Source organism: Mauremys reevesii, linkage group 1, assembly GCF_016161935.1.
Source record: "Mauremys reevesii isolate NIE-2019 linkage group 1, ASM1616193v1, whole genome shotgun sequence".
Lineage (NCBI taxonomy): Eukaryota > Metazoa > Chordata > Testudines > Geoemydidae > Mauremys > Mauremys reevesii.
In genome coordinates, this window is record NC_052623.1 from 263,501,714 (window position 1) to 263,521,379 (window position 19,666).

At 50.7% G+C, this 19,666-nt stretch overlaps 1 protein-coding gene across 2 annotated transcripts in view; it reads left to right on the top strand.

Annotated features, from left to right (window-relative positions):
• CRY1 (cryptochrome circadian regulator 1) overlaps positions 1-17,981 on the top strand; it is a 68,187-nt gene extending 50,206 nt beyond the window's left edge. Inside the window, exons 12-14 of one of the 2 annotated variants that reach the window (XM_039485775.1) lie at positions 705-776; positions 871-966; positions 17,293-17,981. In XM_039485775.1, the coding sequence (XP_039341709.1) occupies positions 705-776; positions 871-962 (164 nt within the window). In that variant the 3' untranslated portion in view covers positions 963-966; positions 17,293-17,981. Of the gene's footprint in view, positions 1-704; positions 777-861; positions 967-17,292 lie in introns of both variants that reach the window. The other variant, XM_039485771.1, reaches the window with a different exon arrangement.
• The last annotated feature ends 1,685 nt before the right edge of the window (positions 17,982-19,666 follow it).

Genomic DNA, 19,666 nt, shown 5'->3' on the forward strand with positions numbered 1-19,666 from the left:
CCTAAGATCACTACAGCTGAGAGCCTGAAGGAAGTAAAATTTCCATTTGTTTACTTTGTGCATTTGACAGAGTCCACTGTTTGTATGGGTGAACCAGGCAGGAGAAATATTTTTTTTAAAGAGTTAAAAATACAATTACTGTCAAATAGGTATCCACATCACAAAATCATTACCCGAGTTGGCTTCGCATTGTAATCTGAGCAGGGGTTGAGGGTTGACAGAACAGATGTGGAGACAGGACTTTACTCTCACTCCTTACAGGCCTCCAGAACATGGCTGAAGCAAATGTTTGTTTGGGCAGAATAGGAAAACTTGCTCTTGCTTCTACAGTACATATTCTCTTGATGTATCAAGAGCTGTTGGGTACTTTACATGAAACAGAAAATTCTGGTTCATCCCAGTTTAGTTGTGCTGTTGACTCCTGTTATCTTAAGAGAATAGTGAAAAGGATGATTGGGCAGTGACAAAACTGAAGTTTGTAGCAGTTAGAAAAGGTATGTGTGTCCGTGTGTCCGTCCCTGACCTTTCAGTGCCAGATGGTGTCCGCAAACAAGAATGGTGTCTGGCCAGACTTCTGTGTTTGGGAGTTCAAGGTTTGGCTCCCCTTGTTCATACAAAAGTTTAATGGATACAAGCCTATAACTGTGATAAATAAAAGGAAAACACTGGAATGATTTAAGTAAATGTGTACTGTGTTTTAACAGGTTATTCTCAAGGCAGCAGTATTTTACATTATGCCCAGGGAGACCATCAGCAATCACATTTACTGCAACAAGGTGACTTTTATGTTTTAAAAGATGTCATTTGGATACATAAAAAGCAAAATAGTTTCTCACGTTAGGTGTTGATTTCATTTTTCAGGAAGAACAGGAAGCACTGGTATCAGCACTGGGAAACGCCCAAATCCGGAAAAGGAAACTCAGAGCATTGGGCCGAAAGTCCAGCGACAGAGCACTAATTAGATTGGTAAGAAAGGAGAACTCTAAAACATCTTGTTAGTGAGCTAAATTACTATACACTGTTTACACCCATTAATGTACAACATGTGTGCCATTGCATGGTATAAAGGGGAACAAATATACATAACTTCTGACCGAGTGTGGCTGAAAAGGTACAGCAGCTGTGCTCTGCTTTCTCATGCAGAAATTGTGGTGTGAGTAGAAGGCTGAAAAGCAAGTTCTTCTTTGAGTGCTGGTCCCTATGTGTATTCCATTGTGGGTGTGCATGCGCCTTAGACTACAGAAAATTTGAAAGCAGTATCCATAGGTCAGGGCCTGTGCCTCTACTCTCTTCATGCTCTGCACCAAGTATATAAGGGATGGGGAGGACTGATGGCCTCTTCAGTTCTTCTTACTGCGCCGTGGCCTAAATCTGAGTCGCCAGTGCAGTGCTGTTTGTTTCCCTTCAGCCTGATCCTTAAAACCTGTAAATATTTAAAAGCTTACCTGTTTTATCTTTAGTATAGTTAGTTAGTTCTGTTGGTATAGCAATGGATAGTTCAATGGACAGTTAAAATCCCCTCCTTGGGAACTTGTGTGCATCCCAGAATGTGAATTAGATTGTCTAGATTATCTGGCTTTAAAAGCTTTATCTCTTGTCCTTGCACCTTTCTGGTCAGAGACAACCACCAGCGCTGCCTGTACTGCTTTGGGGAAGTGCCTGTCTCTTCCAGATGCAGTATCTGTCACTCCTTTCCCACTACTACCTCAAGTTCTATGGAAGATTCAGCAGCACAGGACATGGAGTCACCCTTGTCACCCCCAAAGGCTCAGACAGTTCTGGTTTCGAAGCCTCCTACAAATGTCATCCTGCCTGCCTATCAGCATTCAGTTCATCCTCTCATTTCTTGATTGATTATTTATTTTATTTTATTTCTTTTTTGAAAGGCCTGATTAACATTTCCCTTCTGTGTCTGCTCCTGTACCTGTATGGGATTTAAACTAGTCCTCTCCAAACACATGGGACCCCCTTTTGAGCCTATGGCTTACAACTTCATTATCTTTGTCTATGAAGATGACCTTTTTGGTGGTAATTACTTCTGTCAGGAGAGTTTCAGAATTTCAGGCTATTCTGGCTGACCCTCTTTTCATGGCCTTCCATATGGACAAGGTTTCCCTTAGGATACGCCATAAGTTTATGCTTAGGGTAATGTTAGCTTTTTATTTAAACCAAATGATCAATCTTCCAGTGCGTGTTTTTCCCAAAACCTCATTTGTCTAAAACTTAGGAAACAAGTTATATGTGGGATGTTTGTAGAGCCCAGCATCCTACTTGGACCACACTAGATCTTCAGGACTTCCCTCAGGCTTTTTGTAGCCTTTGTTGAGAACATTAAGGGTCAATCCACTTTGTCTTGGCGAATCTCACTGGATTTCTGACTGCATTAAGCTCTGCTACAATCTTGCTAAAATCTCTCCTCCACCAAGAATAATAGCTCAGTCCACTTCATCAGCTTTTCTCAGCAATGTTCCAATAGCTGTTGTATGCAAGACAGCAACATGGTTGTCTGTGTATAGCTTTTCCACTCATTATGCCATCACTCAAGTCTCCTGTAACGATACCAGTTTAGTAACAAAGACTTGCCAATCTCTGTTCAGATGATCCAAAGTCCCTCCACCTGTAAGGGAACTGCTGATGAGTCACCTACAGTGGAATGTATATGCGCACTCGAAGGAGAAAAAAGTTATTTACCTGTATAGTAACTCTTGTTCTTCAAGATGTGTTGTGCACACATACATTTCATGACCCTCCAACCTTCCAAACTACTTCGGACATTACATACAGCGATGTGAAGGAACGGAGCAGAAGGTAGCAGATACTCCGCTTGTATAATCTCACCTGAAGGCATCAGGAGATCAGGGAAGCATGCACTGCCTAGTGGTGCTGCTGCACTGAGCACACAAACATCTACAGTGGAATGTATGTGTTCACAACACGTCTCAAAGAACAACCATTACCATACAGATAAGTAACCATTTTTTCTTGCTAATTTAGATTCTTCTCTTACTCTCAAGACGATGGATCTTTCCCATAGTTTGCCACAGGTTCACCTGGCACAATCAGTGCGTGTCCCCCACCATCAGGGATTTATTCAATCTTTACTCACCCACCAACAGCCAGTTTCCAGAAGGTTCTGATCAGAATCTTTCTGCCGGTAAGAAAACCAACCCCTTGCTGGGACCTTAATTTAGTACTTTCATGTCTTACTAACCCACTCTTTTTGAACTAATAGCTATGTGTTTCACATCTCACCTGTAGATAAATGTTGCCTTCCTCATTGCTATCACCTTGGCCAGAAAGGTAGGTGAACTTGGGGGTCCTAATGGCCATACACAATATCCCATAAGGACAGAGTCTCTATATCCAACAACCAAAATTTACTCATAAAATTGTTCTATCGCCGCTATGGCGATCGCTATACAGCTACCGCAGGCGGCTGCTTACCCTTTCTGGGTCTCAGTTCAGCCGCATACTGCGGGCCCGCCGGTGGGCGCTAAATATATACCTCCTAGCTCTGCCCCGCTCCTCCTTCTTCGCGAGGGCGTTCAGTGGTAGTGTTTTTAGCTGTGCAGTCTGTCTGTCCGTAGTTTGGTTAGTTAGTTTTTTTGTTAGGTTTCTTTTTAGTTTAGTAGTTTAGTTCGTAGTAGTTAGCTCTTTAGTAGTTAGTGGTTTCTATCCTCGGCAGCGTCCTAAGGCCCCCCCTTTGGCAGGGGCTTAGCCAGGCTTGCGGCTCCAGGCCCCTGACCCCGCGCTCGCGGCCCAGGGCTGTGCGTTCGTTGGTGAGGACAGGACGCCCTGCCTGGTGCCGGCTGTTCAGCATTGCTCGCCAGTGACCCGCTGGCTGCCCCAACCGGCGTCTGGGCCCCGGAGACCCCGCAACAAAACAGCCATCCGGTCAGGGCTTCCACCACGGCCCCGGCCACGGCGACGCAGCCCGCGCCGCTTGCCGAGAGCGGGCGCGGCCCCCACCAGCAACTCCTCAGAGGCTGAGAGGCGTGGCCTTCACCCAGCCAGCAGCGCGGCCAGCGCAGCTTGGCTGCGTCGGCCAGCTAGCTGAACTGGACGTGGCGTCGCCGCGGCTACGCCGCGCCGCAGCGCCGGCCCGCGCGCGCCACCGGCGCGACCGGGGACGCCCCCCCGCCGGCCGTCGGCCCCCGCGGCGCCGCACGACGCCGCACGTCCGCCCGCGCAGCTCGCTCCGCGCCCTCGATAAGCCCCCCGCTCGGCCCGCACGGCCAGGCGCGCACCGGCGCGGGCAGGCAGCCCGCCCCGCGGCCGGCCCGGCGCGCGCGGCGCAAGCGAGTCCGGCGCGCCGCGCCGCGGCCGTCGTCCGGGAGACGCGCGCTCCTCCCCACCGGCGGCGGCGCCGCTCCGCGCGGGTCCATCTCGGGTCCGACTCGGCCCTCTCGCGGCAATCGCGGCGCACCCGGTCGCCCGGTCGCGTCCCGGTCACCGTACCGGTCGGTATCGTCACACCGTCTCCATCCGGCACTAGGTCTCCCGCGCACCCCGCGCTGGGGCCCGCGGATCCGCGTCCATTCCGCTCGGCCCTCGGTCCTCGGCGCCGTCGCGCCGGTCGGCCGCCGAGCCCGGTCCCGTGCACCCCGCTCTCGCGCGCGCGTGGCGCCGGGGCGTGATCCCGCCCGCGCGCCGCGCCGACGGCGGAGAGACGACCGCCGCGGCGGCACCGCTCTCGCGCGCCCGGCGATCCACGCCATCCCCGGCGCCCGGCCGCCTCGGCCTCCCCGCCCGGACTCGGTGGCCCGTCGTGCCTGACCGCAGCGCCTCCCCACCGACGCCACCGGCTCTGGTCCGCTGGCACCAGGGGCCCCGCGCGGCGATCCCATACCCCAGCGACGGTCCGCCGGCGCGAGCTCCCACATGAGGAGTGCTCCCGCCGCGGCGCCCTCCCGCGCCGCCTCTCGCCGCCGCAGCCCAGCCGCGGGGCCAGCCCACCGCGGGCACTCAGGCCACCAGCGGCGCCGGCGCGCCCTGCGCCCCGCAGCCAGGGCGGCGCGAGCCCATGTGTCGGCGACGCCAGCGCGCGGAGCCCGGTGCGCCCAGCGCCCCTCCGCCCGGCTCGACCGGGGGCCCCGCCGCCTCCCCGTCGCCGAGGGGCGAGGCGCGACCCGGCGACCCCCGATGCCCGACCCGGCCTTCAGGCGGGGCCGCGGGAGGACGGTGGGTGCGATTCAATGGGCCGAGTGCGACACCCCTTCCGCGGCGCCATTTCACCCCGCCCCAACGCGCCGGCAGACCCACTTCCCGCAAACCGCATGCTTCAGCAGACCCAAGGTCGCAAGAGTATGAGGCAATCGCGACCCCCTCAGCACCCAACCCCCAACTCCCCCCCCTCTCCGCTCTCAAGGGCGCCGACTCATCCCGGCGCCTGGCGCCAGGGCGCCCCGGGCCACAAATGCCCAAGTGGTGGACCTGGCCTCCGGCGGCCGCAACAAACGCGGCCCGTCTGGATTCAGGGCACGCAAGTTCCCTGCGCCAGCCTGGCCAACGATCGCCAGGCTCTCCAGGTCCCTCACGACCCTTTCGCGCCCGGACGTCGCTCTCATCACGGCCATCCTTATCATGCTCCGAATCCTGCGGGGCGGTCCTCCTCATCGCTCGCCCTCTCCGGGGCGAGTTCTGGCTGCCCGGCGACCTGGACGGCCGCCCTAGCGCCAGGCTCCCAGCGGCCTGCCCCCGCGACCCCCAGGCTGCCCTCCTCCACCCTGCGGACCTCCATCCACCTCCTCTCGGGCCTTTTCCTCGAGCGGATCCAGACCGCAAGACCCTGACCGGCGACGCCATCCGTCCACGCGGATGCACACGCGCCCGCCCGCAGCGCCGCCCTTCCCGGCCGCGCCTCCGCGCCACCCGCGCCCGCCCGGCAGCCCAGCCGCGCCAGGCTCCCGGCAGGCATCCGCCGGCCCCAAGGGCCGCCAGGGGGCGGAACCGCCGCAGCCAGGGGCGGCCCGGGCCCCGGCTCCTCTCCTTTTTTTCGGGTCCCCCTTATCCCTTTTTCGCCTGGGGGTTTTTGACTCGCCCATTCCCTTTCCAACCGGATTTTATTTCTTTTTTCTTGTCCCAGCGTCCCACCTCCTTCCCAACGGACCGCCCTACCCTGGACCCACCCTCCTGTCCCTCTTCAGGACCCTCCCCCTCCACCTCCCTCTCCTCTTCCACCCCTCCTCCTCCTCAACAACCCCTCCCAAGAGTGTCCTCTCCCAAGAGGCAGGTCCTCACTCTCCGTGGTGCCATAGAAGCAGTTCAAAAAGCAGGGCGGGGGGCTCTACTCCCCCCAAAGCTTGATCAAGTTCCCGAACTGGCCCCCAAGGCTACCTTACACCTTGACAAGCCTGTTTCCTTTCTGCTCTGTTCAACGACCATCATTCCCCTCTCATGGGGAGATTGGTGGTTCCAGCCCTCCATCCAGGCGCTGAAGCGTTACACTCCATCTATCCCTCTCATCGACCTCTACTCCTCCTTGTGTTTGTTGTGACTCCACACACTCATGCACCCCCTACCTTCTCCATTACCCTCCGCCCGGTTGCCATGGCCGGTGGTGGTCGCCGTACTCCCGCCGGGTGTCTATATGGCTCGTCCCAGATCCGGCCGTTCCAAACCGGGGGACTGGCCATGGACTGTCTCGTGACATCTCGTGGCTCGGCCGATGGGCCTCGGGATCCCCTCTTCCGGGCGTCGGCGCTCCTCGGGATCCCGCCGCCAGGGCCTTGATTCAATCAGCGCGAGTTTTCCGGGTTCCTCCTCTCGGCCACCATAGCGCGCCTGTCACCTGGCCAGGCCCACCTCCCGCCTCCGCACCCTCATCGCACTCCGTCATTCCCCCTCATGACGCGTGCCTCCCGCCCTCCCTCCGCCCGCTGGGCGCCTCCCTGGGGCCGTGGCGGCCCGCACGCGGCGCTCCACCAGCTGCGCGACAGGCGCCTGCTCGGCCGCGCGCGCCGCGAGCATGGCTCGCGGTATGCGGGTGACGATTCCACCCGCGTGATCCCGGTGACTCTCCGGATTCGCCTCCCCGCCGCGCCCTCCGAGTCCCCCCTCCCGCCGCCGACACCGGCACTCACCACCCACGCGCCCCGCACGGCGGTTGGGGTCCCAGGCCGATCTCTGGAGGCCCCCCACTCACTCACCACGCAGCCCAATCCCTGCAGCTGCGAGCGCGCCGAGCTCCTGCCAGAGCGATCCAGCCAAGTGCTGCACAATCTTCTGCCCCACCTGCAAGGAGCGGCCTCAGCAGGAATACAACAGCAATGTAGGCAACAGCACAGCAAGCAGGCGATGCAGAAAGCCACTGGCCTTCCCTCTGTCTCACTCCACTTCGTGGTGGACTCCCTCGTTCACGCTTCCTCTCACTCGCAAGCAGCCTTGCTTCCGGCAGTGCCACACCCTCCATCGCCCCGTCTCAGGTCGTCGCTTCTCTCCCGTCACAGTCCCTCTGTTCAGAGGTTCTCCACACGCCACCGGAGAGGTGGGTTTCACAGGTTTCACCGGAACAGCTCCGCCAGGGACAGGTTTCCACTCTTCGCGCCTCCAGCCTCCCTCCGCCCTTCCTCCTCCTCTCTCCCTTCCCTCCCTCCTCGCGCTCCCTCGCCTTCTCCTGATACTCCCTGGATCCGAGTCCTGCATAAGCTCCTGCGGGCCCAGGCCACGCGCGACTCCTCCTGCCCTCACACCTGCTGCTCTCCTGCTCTCCGGTACCCCCTGCTGCCTCCCTCTCCCAGCCCGACCCCCCCCTCCCTCCACCTCTGGGACAGTCACCATCCCTCCAGCAGTCCCTGCCATCCCATCACACTAACGCCGGTGGTCCTGTCTGGAGACCTTCAGTCCCTCCCACTTCAGGAGCGGCGAAACAAGTCAGTCCCTCTGACGCTGCAGCCTCGGATCTTCTTCCGCGATGCCCTCAGCGCGCGCTGAAGAGATAGTCGCTTCTGCGATCATCAGTATCAGATGTACCTATTTTCCTCGATAACATTACTTGCTCTCTCTGGCCTCATACTCACCTCACAGCAGTTGCGCTGTGAGCCTCAGGTGCAAGGTTGCAGCCCCGTCTCATTCCTGGATCCATCCGGTCCCTCTTCTCCATCGCCCGCTCTTCTTCTCCATCCGCCTTGTCCTTTTGGCCTGACCGCTTGCCCCGCCCTCTGGCGCCCCGCCTCGCCCTGGCTGGCTCCCTGGGTCCCCCTTCCTTGCCCCCCTCCCTGGCCTCGCCTCTCTCTCTACCCCTCTCTACCCTCCTCACATCTTTCCTTCATCACACACATGCTGAGGCTTCACACGACCAGCGCTGCCACGACCACTGGCAGCTTCCCACCCAGACTCCATACACCTCTCCGACCACATCCCACCCTCATCCGGCTCCCCCACCTTCCTCCCTTCCAACCAGAGATCTTCCTCCCGGTCTTCTTCCCGCCCTCCTCCCCCTCGCCTCATGCCTCGCAACAGAAACAACAGCTTCACCGCCTGCGCCCGCGGGCGACGCCGTCTTGTTCTTCGGCCGCTGTCGCGTTCCGTTGTTTGTCGCTCCCATCGCCTCGCGCGCATGAAAGCCGGCGGTCTCCTCCTCCCTCATCCCCCTCATCATTGCTTATTCGCCTGCCTGCATGCGCTGCTGCGACCGCCGCACGCGCTGCCGCTCACCGCTCCTGGCGCGCCGCTCGCGGCCAATGTTCGCTTCCTGTGTCTCTTCTCTCGGCCACCTGGTCTCCCACCCACACCTGCGCCACACACACGCCCCACTACCACTCAGCAGCTCGCAGCGCGGCAGCCTTCGGCGCGGCGGTATTACACTCCATTACACTCACTCACGCCCCGCCTAGACCCGGCTTGAGAGGAGGGAATTGGGGAAATTGGAGAGCAATCACTGATCAAGAAAGAAAAAGTTACACACTGTTAGTGTTGTAGTAACTGTTGTTGTGTGTGTCCAATCAATCCCTCCCCTCCTCCCTCCCCACCTCGGTGTAGAGCGGCAGAAGGAGAAGAGAGGGGGGGGACGGGAGGCTGATATTATATTTAGCGGCGGCGCGGCGCCCAGCCAGCGCCAGCGGCGCCCGGGGTGGGTAAGTAAAAAGTGAGATGATGCACCACGTGCGCACACCTAACTGGAATGGATTGGAGCAACACATCTCGAAGAACAACAGTTACTACAGGTGAGTAACCATCTTATCATTTCATATAAACCAGTCACTTCATTTACCTGTGCCCTTTCAAAGCCTTATGCCTTTAGTGAGGAGTGGAGACTTAATTCTCTTGACTAATTATGAGCATGGTGATTTTACCTGCAGAGGACAAAACCAATCAGAAAAGCCATCTAGACTGTTTATTTCTATTCCAGAGTGAGTTTAAGGTCAAGCTATATCTTCTCAGTGGATCTATGGGTATATCCTATTCTGTTATCAGATGGCACAGCTTCCTCCCTCACATGGGGTAAAGATTTACTTTGCAAGGGAACAAGCAGCCTCAGAAGCATCACTTCAAGAAGCATCCCTGCTTAGTATTTGTAGGACAACCTACATGGAGTTTCATCCACACATTCATGATGCATTATTCCTGGGTCCAAGACTGCCGTTGACTTATCCTTTGGGACAGTGATTCTACAAGCAGCTATACCACCTGTGTTCTTGCACCCACCTCCTCTCTGAGTACTGCTTGTCAGTTATCCATAGGGACCAGCACTCAAAGAAGAAAGGGAAATTGCTTACCTTGTTGTAACTGAAGTTCTTCAAGATGTGTGGTCCCTATTTGTCTTCCACTTCCCAACCTCCTTCACCTCTTCTTCAGAGCTTGGCAAGATTCACAGTAGAGAAGAAACAGAAGAGGCAGTTGGTCTGCCCCACTCCTTATTCCCTCACAATAGAGCACAGGAAGAGTAGTGGTGCAGGCATGAACCAATAGACACTACTTGCAAAACTTCTCTGGTCTCAGGCGCATGGAACGCATGCGTACTCACAGTGGAACAGATAGGGACCACACATCTTGAAGAACTCCCGTTACAACAAGGTAAGTAATTTCCCTTTGTATGGGATTGGGCAGTGAATGGCCTTGTGGTAGTGGGACAGGGCTTCAGAAAGAAAAGCACTCCTTATGGATGTCCTAAGATGTACATTTAGGGCTTGGCTCCTCTTAGAGTCTCAGGCTCTGCATGGTTTCAAGGCCAAGACCTCTGTGTGATACCACTGTTAATTTCTCTTAATGTGAAAGCGTAGCATGTAGTATGTTTTCATGCTGTCATAGCCATATGTTTTTTACACTTTCCATTCCTTGGGTTCTTCTTGTGATAGGGAGGATTTAGCTCAGCATAATGGGCCATAACTGCAAGTTTAATTCTTTGACAGGACTATTAGTCAGTTTTCTCATGGTAAGATCTAATGCATCTTGCACCCAGTGTTACTGCATGTTGACATCATCTTCATAAAGACATTGCAGTACGTTATTGACACTGTACTGTGATTTCTGTGGCTCGGTCTCAGATAAGTCAGTGTCCTCTGATTCTTTATCTCCATCACCCTACTAGCTTCTTGAAGCATTAGGAATGGAATCTAGAGACTGTGCTCCATTTGCTCTGCACTACACTTCCATCCCCTGCTATCTTACATATGTTAAACAATGTGGATATGCTGCACTGGTGGTTCTTCGAGGGATGTCCCCATGGGTGCTCCACTGTAGTTGCAACAGCACCTTTGCATCTGGAGTCAGACATCTTCAATAGCGGTGCCCATCAGACCGCACATGTGCACCTCCCCTTCCCCCCACCTCCCTGCGCGCTGTGTGCGGGTAGTATAAATAGAGCTGTGCAGTCCAACTGCCCTCAGTTCCCTCTCTACTGCCTGCATTCTGGAACGGAACAGTTAGCAGAGCCCACTTCATTATTTAGATAGTCTCTTACCTGTTTTTCCCTCTTGTAGTTAGTTAGCTCCTTCATCCTTAATTTTTTTGTTTGTTTGTTTTCCCTAATTCCTGTCAGCGAAGCTATTCCCTGACCCTTATGCATGGTTCCTCTGGGTTTAAGCGGTATGTGTCATGTGGGATCGCCTTCTCTATAATGGACAGCCACGCACAGTGTATCCATTGCCTGGGAGAGGGACAGGTTTCCCAGAAGTGTTCCCACTGTCTGGACTTAAAGCCCAAGAGCAGGGAAAGAAAGGGACCTTAAACTCCAACTATTCCTCATGGAAAAGTCCCTGCAACCAGCATCGAACCCCGGTTCTTATTCCTCACTGGAGAGACCCTCGCTCTCAGCAAGGTCGTCTGTCAACCCTCACTCCCCTTGCCCAAGTAAGGGAAGATCATCCTTTAGCCAGGCTGACACTAAAAAGAGAGCGGTCCCTCCTTCAGTTCCTGAGGCACAAACTGCTCTCAGTCAACACACTCTTTGCACTCTCCAACAGGGACAGGACCTACTTTCCTTGGTGATGTTTAGGAGGATGAAAAGACTCTCTTGCGCCATCAACATCAGGGCTTACTAGCCTTACTCTGCTGCAGTTCAGGGCACCTAGCCTTTTCAGGGGCCCCCATGGATGCAACCATATATTCCCTTTCCCCTAATTGGCCATATTGGGACCCCTGGGCACAATTCAGTAATCCCCCACCACTGCAAACATGCCAACCTCCATCCATCCCCTGCTCAACAATCTGTCGACCTCCAGAACCGCAGCCCCTGCAAATACCACCACTGGAGGAAGAACTGGAAATAGAGCAGGATGGGGAGGTACCTCTGGTCCTCCCATTTTCTTCAACTTCACCTAATGGAGCTATCATGCCACCACTTCCCACAGTGGCTGATGATTTTCATCACTTTCAGAAGTTAGGGAGTCAGCCACTTTATGAAACAAATATCCCACTTGAGGAGGTCAAGGAACAACATAAACTGATTGACATTCTCCATATCGTCTCAACAACAAAAATTGCCCTACCTATTAATGGTTCACTACTTGAACCTGCAAACCTTCTTTGGCAGATTCCAGCCTCTCCCTCCTACATGTAAACGGGTACATAGGAAATATTATGTGCCTGCAAAAAATGTGGAGTTTTTATTTTCACGTCCTGCCCCGAATTCTCTTGTGGCAAGTGCAGTGCAAGAGAAGGGCTGCCAATCCCAATCCAATCATCCTGACCGAACTGGAAATGTTTAGCTCTCCTGGGTATAAAATCCTATTCATCTGCTACCCTTCATTTCGGAAGGTCACTTAATAGCCTGCACGGCCCTGTAGGCCCTTCCTGGACTCAAATGACACAGTTGCCTGATCCATTGCTACTGCAGTAGTAATGCGACATGTATCATAGTTGAACCTTTCAGAATTCCCTAAGGAGATGCAAAATACGGTCAAGGGATCTCCTGGTCGAAGGACAAAAACTAATTTCTGAGCGCACGGTCAACTCCTTACATTCACTGAAAGACTCCCGATCCACTCTAAAATCCCTCGGTATTACACACAGCAGCCAAAAAGAAGATTGGGAAAATATCAGCTGTCTCCACCATCTCACCCTTAGCTATACTACCCACAGCAGCAGTTTGACAACCAACACCATTGTCACTGACTTCCCGACAGGCGCAGACAATCGCCTGCATGAGGGACGCTGGCCCAAACACTCTACTAAGCAGCAAATTTGAAGATGTGATCAAGGTCCAGAAAACCTCCTGCCTGCTCCAGTTGCCCCTACCATCTGTAATGCCTTCTACATACTGACAGTTTGGCAACTGCTTAGCTCCATTTTTACCATCTTGGATGCTCATTATCTCGGACAGATGGGTCCTGGAAATAGTAAAGGAAGGTTACTCCATTCCTTTCCTAGTTATGCCATCCCTCCACCTCCCCTCCACATCCTTTTCAGGGATCCCTCTCAGGGGAGCCCATCCTGGAGGGAAAGGTGAGATGACAACTTCAACTGGGAGCCGTAGAACGAGTCCCTCCACAACACAAAGGATGCGGTTTTTACTCCCTACTTCCTGGTACAAAAGAAGTTTGGTGGTTGGTGCCCCATCCTAGTCCTTCGCAATCTCAACAAAGTTTGTCAAACTACAAACTTTTGAAGATGGTCCCCCTATTCACCATCATCCCAGCACTGGAACAGGGGGATTGGTTCTCGGCCCTCAACCTATAGGACATACATTTTCATATTGCAGTACACATCCTGCTCACAGACATTTCCTACAATTCATTGTAGGCCACAGTCACTACCAGTACAGGATACTACCCTTTGGACTATCCACAGCTCTGTGAGTTTTTCCCAAAGTACTTGCAGTGGTCGTGGCCTTCTTCCACAAACAAGGTATCACCATTTCCCCGTATCTAGATGACTACCTTCTCAAAATGCCATCCAAGACTGAAGCGCACTGAGCAGTCCACACTACAAGGACCCTCTTTACAAAACTGGGCCTCCTTATCAATTTTGAAAAGTCCACATTAACCCCAGTGCAAACACTGGAATTCATTGATGCTCTACTCGATGCCAACCACGTAAGAGTGTGTTTACTACCTCACAGGTTCCCAGCGATAACACAACTAGTCTCAACTACCCAAGCATGCCCCCAAATCCCAGCACATACATGCCTCCAATTTCTGAGACTTATGGCTGCAGCTATGTTTCTGGTCAAACGCGAGGCTGCACATGCAGTGTTTTCAGGGCTGGCTCCATACAGTATAACTTTCTCACAAACACGGCATGCAGAAACTTCTGTCCATGCCAGCCCAGGTCAAGGAGTCACTACTGTGGTAGACGTGTCCCAACAATGTCTGTGCTGGGGTCCCTTTTCTTCAGCCTCCACCTACCGTGATGCTTACCACCAAGGCCTCCCTCCTCAGCTGGGGAACACATCTATGCAAGCACACTATACAGGGCAGATGGATGCCCACTGAGTCCACCTTACACATCAACTTCCTGGAACTGAGGTCAGTCTGCAATGTCTGCCAATGTTTCCTACCACTCCTCAGAAACCAGGCTGTTCGAGTAATGACAGACAACCTTATTTGCATGTATTACATCAACAGGCAAGGAGGTGCCAGGTCCCATTCCCTACGCTCAGAAGTGATCAAGCTATGGAATGGGTGTATCCACAACAACATCTCCATCTCTGCTGCGTATCTCCCTGGACTTCAGAACACGAGAGCAGATACACTGAGCAGAACCTTCTCACACGAGCACGAATGGCAGCTCGACATGAGAGCACTCTGACCCATCTTCCACCGATGGGGGTCACCCCACCATAGACCTTTTCACCACTCAGGAGAATGCCTGTTGACCTCAGTTTTGTTCCAGAGCAGGCCTGGGATGCGATTCACTGGGGCAGGGGTTCTCAAATTGGGGATCAGGACCCCTCAGGGGGTTGCGAGGTTATTACATGGGGGGCTGTGAGCTGTCAGCCTCCACCCCAAACCCCGCTTTGCCTCCAGCATTTATAATTGTGTTTATAAATCAAAATCATTTTTTTTATTTAAATATTTAAGGGGGAATCACACTCCATTCCCTCTCATACTGGATTACGCCCTTCAACTCAAACAGCACCTGAGTGCAGTTACCACATTCCACTGCCCTGTCAAGGGATATTCAGTGTTTGCACACACCCTTGTCATACATTTTCTTAAGGGTGTTTGAAACCTATACTCTGACATATGTCCCCCCATCCCACCCTGGGGCCCCAGCCTAGTCCTATGCTCTCTGACTAGACTTCCATTTGAGCCAATGGCAACCCGCTCACTCCTTCATCTAGCAATGAAAATGGCCTTCCTCATCGGCACCATGTGTGGGAGAAATATCAGCTCTTATGGCATACCCATCATATACAACGTGTTATAAGGACAAAGTGACCCTCCATCCCCTCCCAAAATTCCTGCTGAAGTTAACGTCCTTCTGTCTAAACAAGCCTATATTACTCCTTCTTTCCCAAACCACACAATTACCAAGAAGCAGCTCTCCACACATTCGGTGCACATTGTCATTCTGTTTGGATAGAACCAAACTGTTCAGTAACTTGCCTTGCTTGTTCATATCCATTGCCGAACACGCTAAAGGTTCTGCTATAGCTAAACAATGCCTCTCTAAATGAATTTCACAGTGCATACGCCTGTCTTATGAACTTGACAATAAGCAACCACCTGGCTCTAACAGGATACACGCCACACGAGCGCTCTCAATCTCCATTGCATTCCTCAATAATGTTCCTGTAATAGATATATGCAGGGCATTGGCATCCTCTGATACATTCACCCAACATTACGCCATCTTGCAGAATTCCTCAGTGGACACCATTCTTGGACATAGGGTCCTGTCCTCGGTGATACCAGCCACTCCAAAGCTCCAACCTTCCAGCTAGGGACACTGCTTTATAGTTACTTACAGTGATGGGGACATCACTCGAAGAAGAGAGGATTACTCACCTTGTGCAGTAGCTGAGGTTCTTTGAGATGTGTGTCCCCATAGGTGCTCCACTACAGCCCTCCTCCCCTCTGCTTCGGAGCATAGCGTTTGGGGTCGGCCCACACAGCACTATTTATACTACCCGCGCACAGTGCAGGGGCGGAGAGGTACTCATGTGTGGTCCAACAGGCACTGCTATTGAAAACTCCGACTCTAGACGCGAAGGTGCTGCCACACCTACAGTGTAGCACCCATGGGAGGACACATCTCGAAGAACCTCAGTTATTGCACAAGGTGACAGGTTTCAGAGTGGTAGCCATGTTAGTCTGTATCAGCGAAAACAACGAGGAGTCCTTGTGGCCCCTTAGAACAGAGGTAGGCAAACTTTTTGGGCTGAGAGCCACATCGGGGGTTTCAAAACTGTATGGGAGGGCTGGTGTAGTGTATTAAATTGCTCCCCGTAGGAATGTGCTACTAACAGTACTGCTTGGTGTGCAGTAAGTGGCACATTTCTACAGGGAGCAATTTAATACGCTACACCTGGCAGTTCACACAGCTGCACTGCCTGGCAGGACCTCACAGCCCCACGGCCCAGAGCGCTGGCGGCATGGTGAGCCGAGGCTGTGGGGGAGGGGCTGGGGGCTAGCCTCCCCGGCCAGGAGCTCAAGGGCTGGACAGGACGGCTGGCCTGCAGGCCATAGTTTGCCCACCTCTGCCTTAGAGACTAACAAATTTATTTGGGCATAAGCTTTCTGATGCATCTGATGAAGTCGGTTTTAGCCCATCAAAGCTTATGCCCAAATAAATTTGTTAGTGTCTAAGGTGCCACAAGGAATCCTCGTTTTCGCACAAGGTGAGTAACTCTCTCTCTTCTAAGTTTACTCTTCATGAAACTATGTAAACTCTGATGAACAACTTTGTACCCTCCTACTCTAGGGCTTGATGAGTGTCTCTAAACTCCTAGGTTAGGCATTACTGGTTTGAAAGTATAATCTCTATTGTTTTGTAATCTGAAATCAGTAAATGGCTGCTGAGCTCCACTTGACCTCCTATTATTGCTTGATCTATAATGCTGTAAATCACAAGTGTATTACAAAGAAAAAAAGTCTTTTAGGAATGTGACTCCTGTTGTACAGGTATTTGGAGGAGATGCATGAATTCACATGAACCTAAATGAGAACCTATTGAAAGCAGTAGACTAGTCTAGTCATTATATGTCCCAATGAATGAGGTGTTGTCCCAATGGACAAGACACTATATATGCTATGAAACACTGATGGAAGGAGGTCTGCATGCCTCTCTTCTACATCGTGTCTTTCTGTAGCTGCCGATTGGACTCTCAGCCACTCGGTGACAAGAAATTTTGAAAAAATTGTTTTTTATTTTTTATGCGAACGTTGTAGTCTAGTTTGGATGAACATGTGTGGAAAGAGAATCTTTTTCCCCTCTCAAAATTAATGGACTACACATCAGGGTGTGTGTGTGTGTGTGTGTGTGTGTGTGTTTACTTATTATTGGAGTTCTCCAAATATGTTGCTTTCACCAATCTATACACCTTTCTCCACGCCCTATGCACCTTTGGATTTCTTCCGCAACTCCTGAAGAAATTCCCCATCTTTCAGTCTTTTGTGGTGAATTTTTCTTGTGAGCACAATTACACTTTTGGGAGACCCCACTTGTCTAAAATGTCAGTTTTCATTTTGTTTAAGATATATGCTCTTCCTGGACTCTACTGAAATGTTGTCATTGTAAAATTGTAGTCAAATGTAATGTACACATCATGGTAATCTAGTAAGAGGGCTATGTTTATTGGCCAGTTTACTGTAAAGATCATCATCAAAACATACATTTTATATGATCGTGTACCGGGATCTGCAAAAATATTATTCCTCAATTGATTACTTAATTTCTTTTTTCCTACAGCATTGTTGGAAGAGAAGATGCCGCACAGAATGTGTTGAAGGCAAAATTTTGTTGCGCTGTATCGGAGCTAAAGTATTGTGATAATACTTGTATTAAGATAACACATTTTTCATAAATTTGTTTCAAATGTTCTGAATTGTTGTAAACAAGTTCAGTTTTTGGAATGCTTTATTTCTAATTGGCATTTTTATGGATTTTAACTTTTTAATGTCTTTCATAAAGGGCAAATTGAGATTTGTATATAAAGTATTTGGTGAGGAATCTGTTAACTTGAATGTAAATACAAACATTCATGATTAGTGATAGACTCATCAATATATTTTTGATATTTCATGTATGGTAATAGTAAAGACAGTAAGGTAATAGTGGTTCTGTACAATAGAAACTTTGTGGGCAGAAATTGGAAGGTATGGAGGTTTTTAGACTTAATATTTTTAGAGTGGACAGGATTTTAACCTCTATGATCCAACTTCTGCATATTTTCATAATGTAAGAGCTTAGGACTGTGTTTAATTAAAATACAGTAGACTTGTAACCTCTATTAAATGCAGCTGTATATAAGTCACAAGCCATTTATTTCTGTCAAGAAATTGTAAAGTTGTCATGTATATGTCCAGTCCTTGTATTTCCCATTGCCTTGTTCAGTTAAGCTAAAATGACCTTGTTTAATAAAAATGTATATACATATGTATTGATTTTAAGTGTGTGTGTGTGTGTACACATGTACACTATTTGTTGTTGCTCTGGTGATGATTACCCAGAAAAACTTCTTTGGGGGAGAGGGAAAGAGATGATTTTCAGATTTAGAATGATTGACTGCATGGCTTCCTCTTTAATTATTTCCACAACTTTTTATAGTAGCAAAGCTAAACATTGTCCCTGTACAAGTTGCTTATCTGTTGAAATAGATATTTAAAATCTAATTATGAAAAACCCATGTGACAAGTATGCAAGGTTACAAAGTCTAGGACTCAAAAGTTTCCTGTGCAATCTTAATTCAGATCCCTTGTGCACATTGCATACAATTTTTTTCCACAGGACTCCTATGTCATTCACTGGATGCTTTATATAGGCTTAGATGGCTTGTTCTGTGCTACAACTACAAGAGTAATTCAGCAGCTTAGTGGACAGCCTTTTCCTTACTGCAAATAGTTTGCTCTTCTGTGGCAGTGGTGATTTCTGCAAATCCACTCAATAGTTTGCCTCAATCTGAACTTTTCTGGGGGGAACTGCAAAGATTAGAAATCTTCCAACAACATAAGGATCCTAGAAGGAACAACCTGAATTGTTACATTTTAATATATAGCAAGGCCAGTTAGCTGTTTTGGTGGATACACAAATAAATTCTCATTTGAGTTGCTAAGATCTGTTCATAGCAACATCTTTTCAGAGGACATTTAGTCATAGGCATTTTCTCTCTAGTATTACATGTTGACTTGAAGTTACAAATTCAAACCAAACCTATATAGCATGTTATGTTGGCAACTTGTCTAGGACCAAGTGCCATACTGCACAAGATAGTGCAATGCCCCTATAGTGTGAGATAGTTTTAGACCCTCTTCTATACAATGACATTAATATAAGCAACCTGTTTTGGGCAGAGAGAGAAAATGTAATTAAAAGTACTACTAAATAAATACAACTTGTTTTTCACATTATGTTCTTTGTCTGTGGAATTCCCTGTTGTTTGAAGTGCAGAGTGTTTGAGTGTTCTTCAAGCAAATTACTGAGCACTAAAACAGAACCAGATGTGAGGCATTTTTCCTAAATTAGTTCAAGCAGAATATGCACAAAACCACCAAAATACAAAAGTCTTAGTCTATAAGGTGCCACAGGATTCTTTGCTGCTTTTAAAGGAACCTTATGCCCATTTTGCTCATTTTAGGGTTCTAAAAACTTGAAGAGCAAAGAATAAAAGTGTGAAATGTTTTTGAAAATACCTTATGTTGTTGAAACAAAGTCTTATTGGAAGTTATGTACCAGTCCCAGTTAAGAACAAATGCTACCATCCAAGCATTCTGCAGCCCAGCGCCACTGTCTCCCATAATTCTGGACATCTGGTCTGCTCTCCTATCTCTGCAGCTCATGGAGGTGGATCAGCATTTTGGTACTGTCTGGTGTGGCCCTTCCCTCTTTTCTCCTGGTTGCTCCCAGTTTCTCCTCCTCCACAGCAGCAGCAGACAGTGATGGTTTCTGTTGCTCCTGCCCTTACTCCTTCAGTTTTTTGTCCATGGGCAGGGGGGAGCAGTGTTTTCCTTCTTCAGCAGTCCTCCTCCTTAGGTCATTTAACCTTCCCTAAGCCTGCACGGCACCCTTACAGGTATGGCAGAGCAGCTAAGAAAGCACTGGGTTAAATCCAGGCTGTGCTCTATAT